The following is a 23,575-nucleotide window of genomic DNA, read 5'->3' on the forward strand; positions in this document are numbered from 1 at the left end:
TGTAAAGTCTATCAGTCCCCAGGACATTGAATATATAAAAGAAAAGAAAGACAGACAGACAGAAACTTCAGTCCCGGAATCTGTGAAACTGGTAGCCATCTCATAAAGAAGGCAGGGCATTATTCGTTCGAGATGGTACACACAATAAATGTCTGTGCTCATGTTTCATGTACCATGAGTCTAGCTTTTGAACGTAGGGTGGGGAAAATGGGGCCCAATTTCTGTTACCACAGCTGTCCACAGAGCTGTAGGGAATATAATTGTTTCTCCCCATTCCACTCCCGTTGAGACGAAGGCCCGACCTTCCAATACCTTCCACTAGACTTAAGATAGAAATTTCTAATACTCCCCCTCCCCTAAAAGTTATCGGGGTATGAGCATTGCCCAGCCTTCTCTCTGCCTCAAATCCTACGTCATAAGAACCCTTGCGAATGTTCATGGGCTATCTAGTTCCGGGAGGAACCCCTCCTCCTCACAGAGAGAGCCATGTCCACCCTAATTGGCTGTCGTCCTGGGCAACCAAGGACGCAGGGGGCACGCGGGGGCCCCCCAGCCAGTATTTAAAGACCGCCACCACCGGTGCCCACTCAGTCCGGCCAGGACGGCGACGGTGAAGCACCTGGGTTGAGAGGGAGGAGCAAGGTAACAAGCGACCACTGCCTCTCCCGTCCCCAGCCCTAGCCTCGGCGGAGGCGGGTGTGTGTGGGACCCGGGAGTGGCTCTCACATCTCATTGCCCACCAACACCTTCCTCCCCCACCATCCTTACCCCACCCAACCCACCTGGGCAAGACAACCCAGGTGCGAAAGACAGTGATTCTGACGAAAGAGCGAGCAAGTGGAGAAGAAAGAGGGGGAATCCTCGTGAAGAGGTCACGGTCAAAGGCACGTGGCACTAGGGACTCCAGCTGAAGCGGCGCTTCCGATTGACCAGATCAAGCCAAAGTGACTGCTCCTAGGACGCCACCACTGAGACCTGGTGGAGATCCCTGAACCATGACCCAGACGGTCAACGAAAGGGAGGACCCCCTTAATCTGGGCGGTGGCGGCTGGGCATCCTCCATTCCCTTGCGCACCTGGCCCTCCTACCATCGAAGGCAGAGGGGCGCTCCGATGTCCAAGCGGCGCTACCGTGATGGGCCCAAAACTGAGTATGAGGCTCCCAGGAAACAACCCAAGCAACAGCATATCCCTGGTCCTTGGTTCCAACCACCTAGAGGGCCCTATTGGGCCTTGTACTCCAATTGGGGGCGCTGCGGAGGGCCCTGGCGCCCACCCCTCGTAGCATTCCAGAGCCCCCTGTGCCCAGCTCAGATGATCCGGGCCTATGGTCTGCACCCGCTCTGTGTCTGCTGCTGCTCCTGCTGGAACGGGCCCTGGAACCCCGGCTGGGAGAGACCTCCCGGTAGAAAGAAGCGCTGGGGGCGCAGGGGTCGTGGCCTGCGCCGCCACCCTCGTCGCTCCTTCCCGAGGAATCCACCAATAGACCTGAGCAAGATGCTGCGCCCGGTCAACCTGTACGGGTGGCGGGCACCAGGGATGAGAGCGCCACGGAATACCACCCAGTTCATCATGAACCAGGTCTATGAAGACATGAGGCAGCAAGAGAAGCTGGAGCGCCAGCAGGCAGCGTTGCGGGCACATCAAGCCCAGGCCGGTGGCATCTCCCCAGGAGACTCCACTACCAATGATGCGCCCCAAAGTGGCGCCGAAGAAGATTCGCAGTTGCCGGAAGATCTGTATGGCTTCATGCAGGATCCCTCTCTAACCTTTAGTCCTGCTCCAGGGCAACAAAACCAGTCTCCCACCCCAGGGTTGGTAGAGGAAGAGGAGAAAAATGTTGATGATGATGAGTGTGACGAAGAGGTTTGTGATGAAAAAGAGGAGAGCGAGGAGGAGGAAGTGGATGGAGAGTCAGAGGATGAAGATGTGGATGAGGAGGAAGTCGAAGAGGCTGGCAATGGGGAGGAAAGGGAAGAGGACCAAGAGGAGGAGGATGTATCGGAAGAGGCGGGGCTGGAGGAGGGAGAACAGAGAGAGGAAGACAAATTCTTGCCTCTGGGAATGCCTTTGTCAATCCTAGTAGGGGACGAAGAAGAGAGAGAGAACTTTATGAACTATGATTACTTAAGCCAAGAGCAAATAATTCCCAATGTGCCAGAGGCAGATCTATTTATGGTACCGGACATTAGCCATTAGTCATCAGGAAGGGAACTGAGAAACAAAATGGAACTGATTTGAGGCTAATATGGATTAACAGCTTGTTAAAAACAAATTCAAAAGTGAGTTCCATTAATAAACATCAATGTAAACACCTTGGTTGGCCACTATAAAATATTTAAACATTGGTGTGTTTGTGTATGACTCTGGGTGGGGGAAGGGAAGATTGCAGATATATTTTATTGGAAATGATTAAAGGCCAAATATTTTATTACTACAGTTTGAATATTTTCATTTGCTTCAGACAACTGAGATTTTGTAGTTCAAAAATTTTGCAATGTTGGAAACCATTTGAATTACACAGGTTTATGAGCTTGAAGTCAACAGGTTTCTGATTGTCACATGCTCAAGGAGGATGTATGATGGCCGCTCAGTCCCTGCCAATGCTCTTGTAACTGAGGGTGCTTCAGAACAGCATTTTTCTGCAGGTGTAGGTGTTCTGCCTTCAGAGGTCATTTTTGAGGGCTGTATTTTGGTAACCCCGTTTGCAGTCTGTTGTGGCATCGCTCATTTATATTCCTTGTTCCACAGTGCTATGGATCTTCCTCAGAAGAACATGAAGTTGCTTCTGTGGAACTGGTTATCTGCCATGGCCTCAGCAATCCATAATCCATGCATGGAGAGGATTCCCCATGGTCAGAAGTCAACTTGCACATCTAGTTAAGATCCAAGGTAACTGCAAACAGCGGCACATGGCTTAGATTGTCAAGCCTTGTTCCTGCATATATTCCTTCCATACGTTCAGAGGAAATAGAAACATAGTTTTGCAGAGTGGATTAAAGAAAAGAATGTTGACCTTTGGGGGGGTGGAATGTCTAATTTTGTTTCCCAGTTTGTCTTCTTTAAAATGAAGAGTAAAAATGGTGTGTAAGTATGAGCCTGTGTGAATAATCTCTGATAACTTGTTAAGCAATTACCCAAGGATGACCCATCATTCCAAACACCAATTTGGGTTCAAACATTTTAAGATGGAAAAACACATTTTCCCTGGTTGCATAAGTTCCCTTGATAGCATACATCCAGAATTATCCTGGATGAAAGATTCGAAGACAATGTCTGAGTTACATGTTGTCAGCCCCCCTTCTTAACTTGAAACAGGAGTTAGTATTTATTGATCAGAATATTTTTGTGTTGCTCTCGCTCTTGTATATTGACATTTACTTTCAGGACTATAAGCTATTAAGTAATAAAAGTATTAAAACTGTCCTCATTTATATTTAAATATCAGAAATCTATTCAACTATATTCTAGGGTCCAACAGGATAAAGATGAAAAAATAGTACCATTCTGAAATCATACCAGACACTACCAATTACAAGAGTAAATCACAAACATTTCATTGTAAGCTAAGAAAGTTTTACGTTCTGTATGATCCAGTTTCTAAATGTCCTATATAAAAGTGGCTATCATATGCCTTCTTACTGTATGTATATATAAGGAAAACAAAACCTTTTGCACCTGATGCTCCTGGTCATTCTGTACACATCAAAAACTCAATCATGCTTCACCCAAAACTCAAAATACAAAATTCACTGTCAAATGTATATAGGTTTCAATTCAAGATATCTATTTACGTTCGCAGGTCTTACACATCTCATACCTGGACAGTTCTCACTTTTCTTGTGAGCGATACTTTTATTTTTTATTCACTGTGAATTTTATACATGAACACAATGGTAATGTTTACCCTAATGCATTCTCCCTGGGTCTCCCAACACATCATATCTTCCCAACTTTGTGGCTTCTGAAACTTTAAGTTCATCCATATTTAAAGCATTTTCATTACTACTAGGGATGTCTTCATCACAGACCTATTGCTATGCAGAGACCATGACCAAAGCAATTCTTGTAACAGTTTCAGAGGCTTAGTCCATTATCATGATGACAGGACAGTTTCAGAGGCTTAGTCCATTATCATCATGACAGGGAGGGTGACAGGCAAGATGCTGGAAAAGTAGTTGAGAGCTGCATCCTGATACACAGACACAGGGAGTCCAAGACTGCCATAAATTTTTGAAAAAGCTTATCCCCAGTGACCCACTTCCTCTAACAAAGCCACATCTGCTGGATCTTATAATCCTTCCAAATAGTGCTACTTCTGCTGACTATTCAAATCTATGAGCCTATGGGATCCATTCTTAACCAACTACCACAGAAATGTAAGCAATTGTTCAACTTATATTCTACTCTAGGGACTATCATTCAACAGTTAACTAGACTAGAATTTGTTATTTATTACTCTTCACTAAGCAATGTCAAGGGTAATTGTGTTGGTCCACCAAAACCCTTCTGTCTGGAGGAACACTATTAAAGAAGACACAGATCATAAAGAAACCTTAGGTTGAGACTGGGATATTTCCTATGTGTGTGAGGGTGAAGGGTACAGAGTCTAAGATAACCAACAGCTGGGAGGAGCTTTGTGACACCAAGGAACAGAGGAATGACCAAGAAGTAGAATCTCAAGAAGCAGCCAATAAGAAGCAAAGAGGTAGGCAAAAGTCATTATCTACTTAGTTCCTGTGTTTATTTGTACCTTTTAAAAGACATGAGCAAATCTTAATAGTCATTGTTGAGTCCCTCCTTAAGCTTGCTTTGTAACTGGACACTGTGATGATACTGTAGACTGAATAAAATAACGAGGTGGAGAAATTGGCACCACTATCTACCCCCCATTACACATTTCATATACCAGGCCACACACTGTCACACGATGAAGTGTGTTGAGTTTTGTTTAGCATGGTTGTTGAACCTACTCCTTACCTTCCATTCAGGAACTGTACACAGCCTCTTCAGAGAACTTGAGGGATGGTTCACAAGAGTTGAGCATCAGTGTGACTCAAAGTAGACCCAGTGTATATGTTTGGAGGTTAAGGTACAATGGCAGAAAATAAATCAGGTAGTCATGGTTGCCTACAGCTGCCATTTATCCTTCACTTTCAAGGATAGAGGCAAAATACCAGAAAACATTTAGAAGGCCTAGTTTTGATAAGTATCATTGCTGTCTGTTTGAGATGGATAGACAGACAGACATATGTTCCATGAATACTCATTAAATAGCTAATATACTTTATATTATGACAATTGGATGGCATGATTATATATAGGTTCTAATGAACTTTGTGAGAAAAAATGCTCAATGAGGCGAAATTGGCCTTAATGTTACTTCTCATCAAACTCTTAATTTAAAAAAAATATTCATTAAAAATTAGACATATGTATTCTAGTATTTTACTTTTCTAGCCATAGACTACTGGAGATATGAAATTCTTTCTGTGGAAATGCTGGCTTTCAGAGAATGGTAAATCCACTTGTTACAAGTCAACTTTGAGCCCTAAATATGACTTCATAAAAATGTACACCTCTGAATATAAAGAAGACATTATTTCCAACACATTTGGTTTCAATCCAAATCAGAAAAAACAAAAGTTTTTCAAGGTATATTAGCCACAGAAATCTTGGAAATGATAAACACAAATAAAGAGGTATTCTTTGAGGAAGAGGCTTACTTAAATAAAATTTGGAAATTTTTAGGATTCCACAGTGAATTTACAGATGTATTTAATACATCTGAGTCACTGTATTGGCTTATTCATATACCCTAAACAAACTCAGAATGTGGCTGTGTCTTACCTATTTCATTATTAGCGGCTGTGTATGTATTACAAAATTAACAAGAAAGTGTTCAAAATTAAAGTTAGTTAATACATGAAAAAGAATTGGACACATGGTACGAATTCCTCAGTGTATGCCCTGGTGCTCTACGATAGGTGCTGATAAGTGGGATAACACCTCTTTTTTTTTATATTCCATAGTGTAGTGATAACACTCCACTATCACAGAGACTATGAACTATAAATACCCCCCAGATTTAATAGTTTTCCTGTGAACCATAAACCATTGTCTATTAGTATGTATGGAATTAAATTTCATGGTGAAAGTAATGACCCTTGAATTTTGAACATTACATCAGAATGATTTATTAATAAAGCTTAGGAAATATTGTTCTATCTTATGGTACTCAAGTAGTCAGTCATCCTGAATTAAACATGAACATGCTTAACCTTGACATCATGTTTAAGTATTTGGTAAAATTATACAAATAAAAAAATCCCGAGTGCTTTGATGTTTTAAAGTAAACTTCATGAACAAACAGAAGAGTAACTGCAGTTGGATCCCAAGGAAAGCTTGGAGGAATTTCATATTTCAAGCTTATAAAAATTGTCATTTACTATTAGTGTGATCTCAGAGAGGCTACCACAATTTTGGCTTTTAGTTTTCCTCATTTCTAGTATTTTCATGAAATCTAGTGAGATTATTCAAACTAAGTGATACTATTGACATAGTATTTACAAAGCATCTAGGTAGTACTTGTCACTTATTAAGATAAGCAATATAACATTTGTCAATGAACAGAATGGTTGATTGACTTACTTTCTCTAGTATAACCTCAGGCAGATGTATTGCTCAGAACTTCATATACCATAATACAAAATAAAAAACCCTTCATATTTCCATAATTGGATCCATTTCCCCCAAATATTTCCTGTTCTTTATTGTGCAATTTCGCTTTTCTCCCAGTCAGTGCTGTGCCCTTTACTTTAAGGGCTGACATTATATCATGATTGGTGCTAAAAATTACCCATTATACCTTTTAGTAAGCATTAGTATGTTTTATTTTTCAAAACCAAGATATTTGAAGCAATACTCCAAATGCTAATATAATTGAAGAAATCATTTCATTAATACTCATTAATGGTTTATATGAGTTATATCAAGATAATGGATTCCATTAGCAATATGTAGTTATATACTATATATATATATCACATATATACATATTATAGTATAGACTGTGCTGTTAATGTGTTCAGTTGTCTTGTTCATATATATATATTATGTACATATACTTCAATAAATAAATAAGGGTAGAAAAGAACAAACAAGGTAAATTAGTCTAATTTTATTATTTCCCATTAAAAATTAAAACAAAGTTTCACCTAAATACTCATGAATTAATGGGTAATCTTGGAATTTTGCAATATGACAACATCATTTTTAAGTTATTAGTTGAAAATTTTTTACATGTTTTACTATAATAAAATTTATTATAAATGAAAATACAATGAAAATCCTGAAGAATACCAATATCCAGAATAAGGCTGTGGGAAGATGTGCTTTAGATTACAAAACCCATTTGGGTATATGCAAGGTTCTTAGCATACATTATCAATTTTAACCATATAACCACTCTCACAATGTACATTTTACACACCAGACACATGTGTAGAAAAATTCTAATGAAAAATGGTTTCCATTCCTCAGTTTCTTTCCTTTTAGTTCAGAATTGTAGGCATGCTTTCTCACTTGAACATACTTCCCTGTAGCAAATTTAGAATTTTATCAGGAATCCATATAGCAAACTTTAGTCCAGACACACACACAGACACACACACACACACACACACACACACACACACACACACACACACACACACACACACAATGAGATTGCATTAAAACATAAAAGATAAACAAGGGGGAAAAGAGAGGAGAAGAAATGAAAGAAAGAATAAAATTGATGGGGGAGGTAAGGAAACATTTCAGAAGTAATCTGATTTTGGTCTGCATTCTGGGTAGCAAAATATGGTCTCTTCAATACGAGACCAATAGCAAAGGACCTAAGGAGGGTGTGCCGATGCCCCTGCCCTCTGCTCACATACACAAACGTAGTATGACATGTGCAAGGGTGACTCTTCCCAGGCTGCTAGTCAGGTATCGATTTGCTAGAGTAGATATATTTCTCAGACAGTCAAAATGAATTAGAGGTGATTTATTTGAAATCATCAGGACACAGGCAAAAACGTTAAACTGTATTTCTCTACTTGCATTCCTGTGGTATAGAGATGTTTATTGTTGCTTTTGTGGGTAGCAATCGACAATTAGATAGAGACAAATTTATTGCTGGAACAAACTATAAGTATTTTCTGGGAACTCATCTAACGACACATGATTTCACTTCAAAATATATTCAGGATTTAGCAAGTAGATGTTCACTACTTTAGAAATATCATTTACATACAGGTACATGCATGAAGAGACTCACATAGCCAAATTCATCGAACGGGAAGAAGGCACTTTGAGAAGGTGGTCCAAGATGAAGGCCTGATCTCTTAGGGTAGTAAAGAGCTATGGAATGTTACAGAATAGCAACTTTCTGTGACTATGAACACTAGCTCCAATGACTTATAATTGTTGTCCTCTAAAGCATTTCAGTAATGCCCAAGGGCCCTTCCTCCATGGTAGATGATTACCTCAGCAAATCTTCCAAATGAGAAGCTGACCTCAAGTGTGTAGACCATGAAAGCACTGATCACTTTCCTTTCTAGTTATGGAGGCATGACCGTAAATTTTTACAACACACATGACCCTAAGTCAAAGGTTTACAGATGCTTGAGTTGGAAAGTCACAGCCCCAAGCCTCTGTGATCATATTTCACATAAATCACGTCCAGCTATTTTCCATGTGAAGGACACTTGCAGAGATAGGACTCACCTGTGGAAATGCATAGTCATGTTTCCATTAACGAAATCCCAGGGGTGGTGTACATGGCTCAGGCAGTAAAGCATTTGCCTGATAAACATGAAGGCCCGAGTGCAGGTGCCTACCGCACCGTAGGTACACACCTGAAACCCCAGGACTGGGGAAGTGAAGAGAGGCAGAGAACTGGAGGTCGCAGTCAGCCAGCCAGCCATTGATGAGCTCCCAAGGTGAAATAGTTTGTTTATAACAATCCTCTCTCTCTCTCTCTCTCTCTCTCTCTCTCTCTCTCTCTCTCTCTCTCTCTCTCTCTCTCGTCTCACACACACACACACACACACATGCATACACATAATTTAATAAATTCAATGGTCCTTTGTACACCAATTTGTTCCAAGTTTTCTCTATAGGAAAACAAAACAGAGTATATGTTAAATAAGATGAGATGGTGAAGGATTCAAAATATCTTTTTCAGGCACACCATGAACTCTGTATACTATTGCTTCTTTTACATGTACTCCTGTACCATCCAGCTAAGCTTCTACACTCTGAAATCTTTTTATGCTGCTTTTGAGTTTCAGTTTGTTGCACACAAGGCTGCAAAGAGTTTCTCAAGCAAACAACTATAGAAATGGATTGTTCCAGATTTCAGACATTGATTCCAGGCTCCCACAGACACATCTCGTAATCAGAATGCTTACTTTCGAGCTGGCTTGATATTGCTACTTCCCCCTAAGTGAATGTTGTACGTGGTCAGTATTGCAATTTTACGAATTGTAATGTAGCACTTGCCTTATAAGAGGAAATTGGGAGGAATTCCTGCAACACAAGCTATGTGATTGCTAACATGTGCTTTTCCAACTTCTTCAAATACTACTGGATGCGTTTAATATCCCAGGATAGTTAATTCGAATACTTTTAGAACATATACAATTTGAGCTTTATATTTTTTTCATACATTTCAGACCGACGTTAATTTTCATGTATGGAACAATTTATTCTATTGATGTTGACACGCTTGGGCATTTTGCCCTGGGAAAATTATGACTGATAATTCTTACCGATTGATGTATTTATACTTGTCACGCATATTTTTGGTTCTATTAACTTAATGTTAACCTCTGTTATTCATTACTTCTCAAAAATGCTTTAATCACATTATAGCCTCCGACACTACCAAAGTCCATTGAGTTGACTTTCCAACTCAATGCTCCATATGCAGCTAAGAATTTTGTACTTTGGTTAACTTTTTATCGATGGTAGAATTGCCTTGAACTGGGAGATGAAGTCAAAATGGCTATCGGCGGTCTCTTTGCACATCTCGCAGCTTTTTTAAAGCTGATATTCTCATTTTTTAAAAAAAATACTAAAATGTTAATATTTCCACTCTTCTTGTAAATTTCCATGTAAATGTTGCATGGTTGCAAACTACTTTCCTCACAAATATTTAAATAGAGAGTGACTTTAATACAACTGACTCTTCTTTCTCTCACTGTATGCTCTGAAAAACTTGAAACTCAGCTTAATGTACAGCTGCCCCCTAGTGGCCACGTTACACGTGTCCTGCGGATGACAGAAAGCACAGTTGAGATTGGATGTGTTCCCTAAGTATCCGAAAGTCACCACTAACTAACTCGTTAGCCATACATAAAGATAATGAGAAATTGCCACAGCATAAGCTTCCGAGAATTTGAGAAATTGCCACAGTATAAGCTTCCGAGAATTGTACATCGTCTCATTCAATTTTATTTAATGAACATCTCTTTCAGAAAATGCTAAAATAGGAAAACAGCACATTCATACACGTAAGAATATAATTTCATTGGCAAAAAGCACTATAATATTTGAATGCATTGCTATGGAATTCTCTATGATTTTTATACATAAGCCTAAGATATAGATGGAAAATAAATGTTTAAGAAATCCTTAGATTTACATGTATTTTAGAATTCTGGGCATATTTCTTTGTGGTTACAATAAATATTTGTTTTATCTAAAAGCATTCTCACAGTGAATCTGCTGAGTTCCTTGTGACATGCGAGCCACTAATTATGGTTTTCACTAACTGTACTTGTTTTCTTTCAATGGTGCCAGTACAGAAGAAAGTTAACGAGTTTGTGATTTATATGTTTAAATACGAAATCCAAATTGTTAAGCTAAATAATGTTTAATACCTTAATCCCAAGAACAACAACCTAAAAATATGTGCTCATTCCTTGACCTACTCCTGGGACTTGAACATTATTTAATTTATTAATGGTCTCAGCCATCAATTAGAGCAATACATTTCTAAGGGACGAAACAACTGGCTTGTTTGTTACTGGTCTGACAAACAGAATAATTGACATTTTTATTCCTCGCCTATTTTCAGCTCTTTGTAGCTGTCCAGGTGGTGTTAGGAGAGCATACATGCAGGCAGAGAATGAACTCTGCCTTGGTTAGAGATGGGGTCCCTGTGCATACAGCTTCATTAGCAACGCCCTCGTGAGTAGCATAGAGTCCCTCGAGGAAGAGATACTAGCTTTCTATGAGCCTCATATTCCACTGCATGGATGGTCACTTCACGGTGTAAGCCACGCTGAGTTGTGGATGATTCTCTTCCTTCTAGCAAAGTGTGTAGGGCAAAAACTGAATCATCTATTTCCAATGTAGAATTCTGTAATGGTATCAGTGTTTGTGGAAAATGGAGACACTAAAATAAATATATGAAATGAATGCTAATTATTAGCTAGTTCTAACCAAGGAGCAAAATAACTTAACTCCAGTGTAAACTAAATCCACTTCGGTAGGGTACAGAAGCAGAGGAAATTGTAGCAAGGGTACCCACCACCTCTCTGGCATCCCAAAGCCTCTTCTCTTAGTATGGTCCTTGGAAGTGACATTTTCATGGGAAGTTAAAAAAGAAATAAGTTGTTAATGCAAAGAGCAATTCTCAGTTCCACAGTCTTGGTGATCCTTGACCATGGAATCTTCATGAGAACGACCCACTTGGAAAATGCTCACTGAAACGTTACTGTGCATAATGCATTAAAAATGCATGTAAAGGTCCTGGTTCAGAACTTTCAATCAACACTTACTTTATTTTTTTGTTCCGTTTACCAAACACTTGCCCTAGGAAGAACTTTATATTACTTATATATATTCTAAGCTCACCAAAGGATAGGCCAAAGCTATCAACTACTAAAAGACTTGGTCACAGCCATATGGCTAGTAGATGTCAGATGGGAAGCCACTACTCTATTGCTGCTGCCATTAGTTCCACTCTGATGGGAGGTTGTGGATAAAATGTTGCAGTCACTTCAGATCATTCAGGGGTGTAATTTTCATTCAATATTTAAAGCCATGGGGTTTTAGTCACACTGCACACGGCAATGCTGCCTTTGCAAAGTGCTGAGTCTCAGTAATTGGAGTCCAAAGGTTTTGTGATAAATTATTTATAGGAGGAGATATTTTAAAGAGAGAGAGAAAAAAAGCAGAGTGCCAAATTGTCCTGGCACATCATTAGAGAGGTTTCCTGGCCCCTTCTCCTGTCTTCTAGGGTGAAAGGAGATGGAACACTGTGGCTGTGTAGTCCTTAATGTCTAAATTAAGAATCAGCCACCGCTGATGAAAGTGGACGAAAATGGAGAATTGCTGACGGCCAGAGGGAAGGAGTCTAAGGGAGGCCACATGTGGTCACCGCTGGAAAAAATTAAAATCCAACATATATTATCAGGAGGCCAGGAAAAGGTATAGCAGGAGCATGAAGAAATGTCAAAGTGTATAAATGGGTAAGCTTGGCCTGTGGAAAGAATCAGAGTGGGAAGAATCCAAATTCAAGCACAGATTTAACTTAGAAGATAACTTTGGATTAAAACTGAATAATGCTCCTTTCTTCCTGGTTCATTGAGATGACCCATCAGACAATCAGACCAGATACAAGGATGCGACCAGAGACACAGGTTTTACTCTTGGCAGGCCTCAAAACTGTTCTTAAAAGTAGTTTTCAGTCAAAAGCATATCTATGTTCTGTCTTAAACATCTTACCTTAAATCTTGCTACTGTCAGTATAGATTAAGATAAGCACCCCCTCTCTCAAACTCTCACACACACAGATTCACATATATTCACATATATGAGAAAGAGAAAAGAGTGCATATATACATCCATATATAGTTATATAGTATATATAGAGATGTAGTATAGTTACAAAGTATATGTATATAGTATATAGAATTATATAGTATAGTGTATATATACTATAGAATATACATATATACATATACATATGCACACACACACACACACACACACACACACACTCCATAGCTCCATAATAAATGAAAGGCATTAGTTTATAATTTATGGGTATAGCTAGGGATTATGTCTAGAACATCTTACCATTAATAATATGAACAAAAAATGCTCGGAACAGTGAGTAAACAGTACCACAGAAGTGGATGAATTAATAAACAGACATAGGCTGTGTCATGTGCTTACCCTTTAGTAGGGAAGACCTTAGAGCAGGATGAAGTTCCTTTCCAGCATGGGATGTGGATGTGACCTAATGAGAGTAAACATGCCTGTGTCACACTCCTTTCAATAATTCACACCTGTGTTTCCCTCGTTTAGACTTTTCTACTTCATAATTACTTTTTAATAGTGTAATGAACTTAAATACATGTACTATCTACCTATCAGAATATATTTGCAGGAATTCTGTAATCACAAAATTAGAGAAGACACAATACATGTATTTATCAAAATGCTTAAAAACAAGACTAAAAGACCTTGGAAACATCAATCTACAAAATAAGGAGAGAAGCCACTGCTTGTCTGGCTCTGAGATTTTCATAAAATAACTCATGTCTTCTGGGAGCATCTCTGTCTAGCCATCCAAGATAGTTAAACTCTTGTGTATAATGTTTTTACTATATTAAAACCAAATGGATTTCTGTAAAGTTTCTCATATACACTTTAGGCCAACCCATCCCTATCTTTTCCTCCTAGTAACATGCTCTTTCTCTTAAACGTTTCTCATAGACAATTCTCCCTTTCCATGTCTCTGTGTTCCAATAGTGCCCCTAATTATTTTCCTCTTGGGTTAAAAGATCGTAGATTCCAAACCACTTCTTCATCCAAACTCTCCATTCTCCCATCCCCACCATGTTTGTAATGTTTTGACCCCAGAGTTTCACTGTGGCATGTGTTTAAAACAAAACATCTCTACCGCCTCCCCCCACCACAACCCCCGCCCCCCATCCTGGAGCAAGATCGCACTCCCAGGCCCGCTCAACTTAGTTTTGGATCAGCTGCCATCAGCATTGACCTGGCTTGCCAGTGAGCTGTTGCACATACTCTATCCTCTCCCTGCTTTCTCTTGTTCCTCCTAGCTATGCTCCTCCATGCCACCAACACTGACCCAACTTCTGTTTCCTACCTGTCTTTGCTCCTGGAGAGGTCGCATTATCAGCCCTTTTTTTTCTTTCTTTCTTTCTTTCTTTCTTTCTTTCTTTCTTTCTTTCTTTCTTTCTTTCTTTCTTTCTTTCTTTCTTTTTTTTGGCAAGCGCTCTATCACTGAGCTAAATCCCCAACCATTACCAGCCCTTTTTAATTCACAGATAAAAATCACGTGCTTTATTATTTTAGAATTTGCCTGGTTAACGCACAGAATCTCCTGTCCTAAACTTATCAACTAGCCCGTATCTCCTAGCCTATATCAGCTATCCCCCACCCCCACCCCCACCCCCCTCGCCAACCTCCTAGACTCTTGCCCATGGTTGAAGGCTGCTGGTTCTAGCTCCCCAAGATCTTACATGATGGTAGTATGCCTCTCCTTCCAAAGCCTGGCTGAAAAAGCCCCTTCTCTTTCTCTGGGTTTTCTTTTCCTCTTGGGACCCGGAAGTTGCACCTGACTCGGGGCCTCCTTTATTGGCCAAATTAAAAAAAAAATGGGGAACTAGACCTTAGTATCAGCACCTCCTGGTACATTCTACTTCTCCACATTTATTTTGCTTAATTTTGCCAACTCCTCTTCCTTAATGAAAGTCTGAACGCATAGTGGCTCATTTCTAGTTTCCTGGCTTCAACATATATTCCACTTCAAATATACAAAAGATTTGAAAATATTATTCACATACGAGAAAGACCATGATACGTTTGTATTTAGGAACCTGGGTGATCTCACTCAGTATAATATTTTTTGAGGGACATCATTTATCTGGATTCCATATTCCTTGCATCCAAGTAATATTCCGTCTTGTACAGGCACAGCATTTGCCTTATCTACTCCTTTGCTGACAGATATCTTGGTTGACTTTACCTACTACCTGTTGTGACCTGAGTCATAATTAACAGGAAAGCGCAGTATCAGTAGCCAGTGGGTGTTTTAGGGTTTCATGGCTATGAAGAGAGACCATGACTAAACAACTTTTATAAAGGAAAACATTTAATTGGGGCTAACTTACAGTTTTAGAGGTTCAGTCCATTACCATCATGGCAGGAAGCATGACAACAGGCAGGCAGGTAGGGAGGCTGGAGGAGGAGCTGGGAGTTCTACATCTTAATTATAAGGCAGCCAGGAGGAGACTGTCTTTCACAAGCAGCCATGAGGAGGCTCTCTCTCTCTCCTGTACTTGGCAGAGTTTGAGCACCAAGAACCTCAAAGCCCACCTATGCATTGATACATATCCTATAACAAGGCCACCTATTCCATCAAGGCCATACCTCCTAAAAGTGCTACTTCTTATGGGTCACGCATATTCAAACTACTACGGTGGGTTAGAAAATCCTATGGTATATGCTCAGGGGTAGTAGAGATGTGTCATATACTCTAACATTCTTGAACTACTGAAAACTCAGAGTCCAAGAAAAGTGGCAATGGTTTAGTCCATAAAGTGCTTATGGCACAAACATAAGAAAGCTGAGTTTAGATTCCCAGTAGCTGTGTAAAATGCCACATGTGGTGTGTGTTGATAGCCTTGTGGCTGAGCATACAGAGATAGGTGTGTGAGCTCCTTGGCCAGCTTGTCTTTGCTCATTTAGTGAGCTCTAGTTTCAGTAAGATATTCTGTGTCAAAAGCTATCTTCATGAGCAATTGGGACAAATACCTGGATTATGAAACCAGGCCTCCACATTCACATACTACCCTCACATGCACATGTGCATACAGTTGAACATGCATACCTACATATATAACAACAGAAAAATTCGCAGCCATGTGATTGACCAAAAACTCTTACCTATAAATCATAAGATTTTAATGAACAATTATCTTTAGGATTTTGTAGAAAGCTTCAACTTTTAAGATTAGTAACTTATTCAAACAGGGCATTCAACTTTGATCTGGTAAGGTATTTTTAAGCTTCCCCAATGTTTTGTAAATTTCTTTCAAATTTTTTTAACCGGAGGAATCACATTAATGTTAGTATACAAATATGATTAATATGCTTCCAGAAATCTCAGGACTCTCTGAAATAGTTATAAAAAATCTCTAGAAACTAAATCAAAGTTATATAGTCTGATTTTAAACACCTAAGTAAATTATGTTGCCTTTTACTTGCTATTATTTGGAAACCTACACACACACACACACACACACACACACACACACACACACACACACACACAAATCCTAGACTCTGCATTTAAGGAGGAGATAACTCCAAGCTTTCATTTACTCAATTTTTTTAACAAAAACAAACAAACAAAACAAAACAAAACCCTCATACACATTAGCACTTCAGAGCCTTCTGGGTACTCACAAATTTTTTTGTGGTTAAATTGCAAAATTTTCCCCAGATAAGTTTTAGCCCTGTACCAATATATATCTTCTTTCTAAAAATATCTATTTTAATCGCTTTTCTTGATATCGAAGAATAAATGGGAATTCAACTCCTAATTTGCATACAAAAACTATACGTAAGCCTAACGAGAGGAATTGAAGTAAAACGGTGTACACATTATCTTTCTAGACCCTACCGGTATTGCTTTCTAGATGAACTCACTGACTGCAATGTGGTAATCATTTCCTTTTGTCCCCTTTATTATTTGTCCTTGGAATTAAGTAGGAAGGTGGTGCATTGCAGATGTAATGCGGGGTCTGTCAATTTCCCCTAGGTGGCGCTGTTTTCTAAGAAGTTACAGCCGCTTTTTTTTTTTTTTTTTTTTTTTTAATCGAGTTGGTGTTAGCACATAAACCTTACACTAACTACTGCTTTCAGGTCTTGGGGGTGGGGTGGGGTACAAATTTTGAGACCCAATATGAACATGATTTTAAGGTCTTCTTTCGATTTCCTGAAACCATAGGAATGCATTTGATTTGCTTTAAAACCTTAAATGTACATATAAGAAAAGATACGTCAGTAGGCTTTACTCTGCGATTTTTTGTTAATTGTGGAAAAGGCTGTGAAATTTTATACTTGGATGTTAGTTTCTGGGCTAAATGCCCAACCGAGAATCTTTTTATAATCCTTCAGTGATTATTACTCTTTAGATTGACAATGGATTTCTCTTGCTCTCAGCCTTCAAAACTATTTTATTACAGTAAGTGTGTATGTATGTGTGTGTGTGTGTGTGTGTGTGTGTGTGTGAGAGAGAGAGAGAGAGAGAGAGAGAGAGAGAGAGAGAGAGAGAGAGATGGCTTGTATGTGTAGGTCAAAGCACAACCTGAAGGAGTGGGTCCTTTCCTTCCACCACATGGGTTTAAGGGATCAGAACTGCGGGCATCTTACCGGGCAGCACATTAACCTCCTGAGCCCTTTCACCAGGTCCTCTAGTGTTCTTTTATGACCCTTCCTTCACATGCTCAATTTTCTGGTGAGTAAGGAGAGACCCTGAGGTATGGTTAAACTAGGCTTCAACAACAGTACATACAACAGCCAAACCACTTGGAAGCAGAGGTGATGTGGAATAAAAACCTGCATAGAAATCAAAGAAATAAAACATTTCTTTCCTTTTCATCCTCGTCTCCCCTCAACATCCCACATCCTTGCTGTTCATCGCCCTCACCCCCTGTGTCTCCCAAGTTACTTTGTAAATTCTCCATTTCTGATTGCCTTGTTTTTGAATTTCCCACTGTTCCACCTAAGTCTCTCAGGTTCAAGAGAGGTGGGGCTGGGCAAGAAGATGCATGACTATAACTTCCTCCCCTACACCCAGTACATGGCACTTTGATTCATCCTATAATCCTCTGAAAGGGGGGAATAAAATTTGAATTAAAGTATCAGCACTATTATAGTCATTTGCAAGGGAACTAAACATGCATTGTGTCCCAAGCATCTAGGAAGCAAAAAGTACAAACCCCATTTTCTAGATAAAGCATAAAAGAAACTCAGGTCTTTCACCCCAGTTAAAAAGTTGGTGACTGAAAATGGAGCCCCGAGAGCTGTTTCCTTTGCTGCTGAAAACTCCATAGGTTTTTGTCGTAACCAGCTTTATAGAATGAAAAGGCAGCCTGGAGTAATCATCTTTGTCTGTAATCTCAGCCCTAGGGAGGTAGAAGCAGGACAGTCAAACGTTCAAGGCCATTCCCAGCCAAGCAGTGAGCTCTAGGCCATTCTGGAGTGAAACTTAAGGTTCTGTCTAAAAGCCAAAGATAATAAAACAAAAGCAGAACACAATAAAATGTGACCTAAGCTCGTCACTGCCACTCTGTGGCTCCTTCTGCCTAGCCATCCCCTCATGTTCCCTCTGCACTCAACATAAGAAGCTGCTTCAGATTCGAACTGGTTTTTCTATAAATAGACACTTGGAGAGGATTTACCAACTCATATGAACTTTGCTTCCTTCTGGTAGCCTGAGCAGGGGCCTTTGCCAGCAAAGGGAGTCATCTGGGTTGAGTGCAATCATGAAAACTTCGGCCTGGTTCCATTTGGAATTTTGATGGGACACCCTCCCTGTCTCTCACAAATGCTACCTTGGCAACTGCTCAGAATGTAAAGTTCCTCAGCCCCCACAACCTAATGTATTCATCCATCCTCTGTCTTTTCCCTGATGTGCTTTCTAACTGCTCACCAGCACCAACCTTCCAAGTTCTTCTCGTGAGACATGGATTCTTCATATAAGGATCCAGACCCAGACAGCAAGAAATGCGCTGTATAAAAGTGTATAAAAGAACAAGGGGAGAAAGCTTTTTATTTCTTTGGTAATTTATCTCTTACATTCACACACACACACACACACACACACACACACACACACACACACACATTTTATTCCCAAGTGGGTAATGTCACCTCGCTAAACCTTTTCTGATTTCACAGAAACGCTCATACCCTTTACTCGTTTGTTTTTTCATGCTGACCTTTCTCTTTCTTCACTGTTATGAGTACTGGGTCTGAAGGTCACAATATATCATTGGAACAGCTTTCTTGGAAATACTTTCCTGTGTCTTGTCTCCCCTTTGAAATACTCCAGAAAAAAAATACAAATGATGGGTCAAAAATAGTGATTCAAATCTTTACGTATTTCATCTAGGTTTTTCTAACATGATCCTCACAATACGACCCAGGGATAGGAATGTAAGTCCACACAATTTGCATGCAAGCAGAGCAAAAGATAATAATTTGAATTATTTGTTTATGTTATCTCCTATGTAAGGTTATATTATCTCCTGTAGCTTTTGAATTATCTTTGTAAAAAAAAATAGCATTCAAAGATCTGAAGTGAGATTTCTGGGTCCTACTCAGAAGGTGGGAGGGTTCACATATGGCAAAGGAAACTGTATTTTAAACCAACTCTGCAGAGGATTGCCAAAGGAACATTTAGTAAAGTTTTCTAGAATTTTAATATTCTTACTCCCACATTGCCTGGTTTAGGGAAGTTTGTCTAGAAAGACAAGATAGGGTGGAGGAATCTATATTCCATTTTAGGGGTCCCAATAGCCCTGTTAAGGTCGTATTTATGACAAAGTAAGATGGAAATTATCTGTGTCTAAAAGCGTACTGATCTTAAAAGGTAAATCATACAATTAATAATACCAGGTGTTATATGAAAAAGATGTTTTATTTAAGTTACCAACCCAATTTGAATACTCTGTTAGTTATTAATAGGTTTGATGCTTTTTTCTTTTTTCACCACTTTAGACCACTCAGAACTTACATAAAAAAAAATTTCAAGTGGGAACAGTACAAACTTTTGTAATACTTTTAACTTTGTTCTTGAACAGGTAACACTCATGTAAAACCATCCTACATAACACACAAACAACTGTGTAAAACAGACACCAAACATTGAAAATTCTTACAAAAACTTCTTACCAATGCTTTATCCATAACTGCAAACTACCCAGTTTGTTTTACTTTAACAACCTATGACTTCTCTGGTTTCCTACTTATGTGTTGTAAATAGTATTGCACTTAGAAGACGGGAATCCTGCACACATTGGTAGAGGCTCTCATTTCCCCACTTTTCCTGTTAACCAGAGTCAGCTGCATTCATGTGGCAAAGTCCTCAGTGTGTGTGTGAGGCACCTCTGAAATGCTATATTCCATTTCTTTTTACTCCCTTCTGTCAGTGGTTGCTTTATTAGACATAGTCAGCTGGGGTAGCATATGTTTCTTTAAAGGGAACTTTTAAATTTCAGAGAGCACATTTTCAAAACGCACCCGGGTAAGTTATCAGCTTTTATAGAATATCTGGAAGGATTCAGGAGTCAACAAGTGAGAAGCTTCATTCTGAACTTGAAGACACATCCAATTAATAATAAAGTCAAAGGCTGTTGGCAGTATCTTTCGATAAACCTTTGCCTATATCATTGCAATTGATTAATGAGACTGTATTTTCCTATTTAATAAAAATAATTTCCTTTGCTGTGTTTGCATTTGACTTGCACAGGTGCCTTTTGACGGGATATTGTTTTCTACCAAGGTGTTGGGCTCATTTGTAGATGTTCTGAGACATATTCAGACTATAGGCTCCATGTTAGACATGACTGGTAAGAGTATGAGAATGTATGTGTTTTCTTACAGAAGATGAGAAAGGAGCAAAACATGCTGATAAATGGGGAAGGCATCTTATCGGAGCCAAATAGTGTTTGCTTGGCATCCTTATGCCTACACCTCATCCACACTTCTCATTTAACCTTCACAGCCTGTTCAGTAGTGTGCAGTGTCCTTAAATAACAAATTATACTAAGACTGTGGAGAATAGAATGCTCTGTTTAAATTGTAATAGTAAACTACTTGAAAGTAAATAGATAAAGCTTGTCAGCGAGTTTAATTGATAATGCTCTCCAGCCGACTCTGAGTGTACCCATTCCACCTGAGTGACGCCAATTATTGTCTGGACTGTTTTGGTAATTTAACTTTTATCCTATTTTTGCCTTTGTCTCCTTAGAGTCTGTTCTTAGCCCAGAAGAGGAGCCTGGGACATTTGCCAGCTAATTCACGCCTCTCCTCAAAAGTTTTAAATACTTTCTAACTCATTCAGAAGAAATGTCAAAATGCTTAATGTGTTATAGATCCCATGAAGCAAGCATCTGCTTTCCTATCTGTTAGTATGTCTTTGGGTTCTCTGTCTTGTCTTTTTGTCCTCTGCAGGCTATGATCTAGCCACACTGCCCAGGTTCCTGCCTTGAGTCTCTGCAATACCTCAGGTGTTCTATTAGTGTTTTTCAGGATTTTTTTTTTGTGTGAGTCTATTTCCTTCACAGTAAAGTTACCTGGATCATCTTCTCATCTGTCTTCTCCTCTGTGAGGCTTTGCTTAAATTGTTTTCATACCTTAGATCGATCTCTCTCTCTCTCTCTCTCTCTCTCTCTCTCTCTCTCTCCTCTCTCTCTCTCTGTTTTAGTTTTCTCTTATGCATATTACCATCTATTATTTTAAAAATGTAAAATGTAATAGCTTCTCCTATTTCTTCAACATTAAGTAAGTATGAGGTATTTACACATTAGTGTGCATCACTGCATTTGAGCTGTGGCCCACAGTTGAATCTCTTCCACATATGAGGTATCTGCCTCATCAAGTTAATTACTTTTCCTGTATATCAAGTCATGCTGCCCCAGTCTGGCACAACTCTGACGAAGCCCTGTGCACCTTAGACATTCACATTCAGACCTAGGCTGATGAGATTGTCTCTTCTGCTACTCACTCATAATTCAGCTCCTCCTAGTGCTGAATTCTATTTCTTTTATATATTGCCATAATCTACTCCCAAGAGCATTTCCCAGCAGGCTCCTTGTAAGAAAATCATATTTGCTCCCTTTGAAACTCAACTGGGCCCCAGTATCACAGAAAAACATGGCACTCAATAGGCATGTGAATCAGTACCTTTTAGAAAAAAAAACAGATGGCTAGATAAATGCAATAGAGTAATAATTTAAAATCTGTGAGTAAGAAGAAATGTTCCTGAATTCCCATTCTTTCTCTTCCTGTGAATTACAGCAAGCAGCAATGGTGTGCATCTGTGAAAGAAATGCCAACAGCCATTTCTTTTTTAAATTGTGGGAGAATAAAGAATGGAAGAGGTATATGATATTAAACATTTAAAATCTCCATCCTTGTAATTTAGGTTAAAAATAGGTATTAGGAAACTGTTAGTGCTACTGTGGGCTCAAGAAATGGAATCAACTTCTCTATTTCTAATATTTTTTGTAGCTTAGTTCAAAAATCCATCAGGCAAAAGTCCTATGAAACATCTTAAACGGACACACTTTTTGTGTGGAGGCAAAAGTTAGAAATATAAAAATAATTATGATGTTCACAGTTTAAACAATTTAAATAAAACTGTAGCTAAGGTCTCAACCAATAAACTCTGAAAGTCTGGTTAAGGACAATCCAAGAACTGCAGGGACAGAAATGGAGAAGAGCCTGAGAAAAAGGCGGTCCGGTGACAGGCCCAAGGTCTGATCAAGTTCAGGAGGAGGCACCAAATCCTGAGGCTATGGAGTGCTCAAAAAAAGAAACCTATCATGACTGCTCTCTGAAAGACCCAACAAGCAGCTGAAACAGCCAGATGCAGATACTTACACCCAACTAATGGGCAGAAGCTACTGACACCCGTGGTTACTTAGGGAAAAGCTGGAAGAAGCTGAGGAGGAGGGTGACCCTGTATGTAGGAGGATTAGCAGTCTCAATTAACCTGGATTCCCGAGATGTCACAGACACTGGACCACAGACCAGACAGCATAAACCAGCTGATATGAGGCTCCAAACAAATATACAGCTGAGGACTGTAGGGTCTGGGTTTAGTCAGAGAAGTTTGCACCTCACCCTCAAGAGACTGGAGGCCCTAGGGAGTGGGGAGGTCTGGTGGGGTTGGGGTTGTGGGACATGGGGGTCCTCCTCTTGGAGATTATGTGGTGGTAGAAGGAGGAGGTATGGGTTGTGGAACAGTCAGAGGGTGGACCAGGAAGGGGATAAAACCGGGAGTATTAACAAAAAGAGATTAAATAAAAATGAAAAATCTGTATCATTAAGAAAGAGAGAGAGAGAGAGAGAGAGAGAGAGAGAGAGAGGAAGGAAGGAAGGAAGGAAGGAAGGAAGAAAAAAGGAAGAAAGAAAGAAAGAAAGAAAGAAAGAAAGAAAGGAGGAAGAAAGGAAGGAAGGAAGGAGAGAAGGAAGGAAGAAAGAAGGAAGGAAGAAGGAAGGAAGAAAAGAAAGAGAGAGGAAGGAAGGAAGGAAGGAAAGAAAGAAAGAAAGAAGTTGGGCAAGCAACCCAGATATCCATGGGTAGGTTGGACTAATGCATTCAAAGTAGCATCTTTTCTAAATGTCTCTCCTAAAAAGGAATGCAATTCATGTTCTATCACTGAAGTTTGTTACAGCATTTTATCATTTGCAAGAGCAAAGAGACTCTTTTAAATTACCCCTAATGTATTTCTAGAACTTTAATTTAT

General features: G+C 39.5%; 1 protein-coding gene and 1 long non-coding RNA gene across 4 annotated transcripts; one reads left to right on the top strand and one right to left on the bottom strand.

Moving 5' to 3' along the window:
* The first annotated feature begins 589 nt into the window (after window positions 1-589).
* Window positions 590-21,208, top strand: Ccer1 (coiled-coil glutamate-rich protein 1). 3 transcript variants are annotated; one of them, XM_087558605.1, is made up of 3 exons: window positions 590-2,281; window positions 2,751-2,891; window positions 21,073-21,208. In XM_087558605.1, exon 1 carries the CDS (start codon window positions 996-998, stop codon window positions 2,196-2,198), a length of 1,203 nt encoding a protein of 400 aa, XP_087414731.1. In that variant the 5' UTR covers window positions 590-995; the 3' UTR covers window positions 2,199-2,281; window positions 2,751-2,891; window positions 21,073-21,208.
* On the bottom strand, window positions 12,176-18,579 carry LOC148004643 (uncharacterized). Its single transcript, XR_015624587.1, has 3 exons — window positions 18,500-18,579; window positions 13,236-13,299; window positions 12,176-12,437 (listed from the first exon to the last, which is right to left on the bottom strand). It is a non-coding gene; the product is annotated as an uncharacterized LOC148004643 (long non-coding RNA).
* Window positions 21,209-23,575: the final 2,367 nt, after the last annotated feature.

The sequence above is a fragment of the Rattus norvegicus genome, chromosome 7, assembly GCF_021556685.1.
Source record: "Rattus norvegicus strain SHRSP/BbbUtx chromosome 7, alternate assembly SHRSP_T2T, whole genome shotgun sequence".
NCBI classification, from domain to species: domain Eukaryota; kingdom Metazoa; phylum Chordata; class Mammalia; order Rodentia; family Muridae; genus Rattus; species Rattus norvegicus.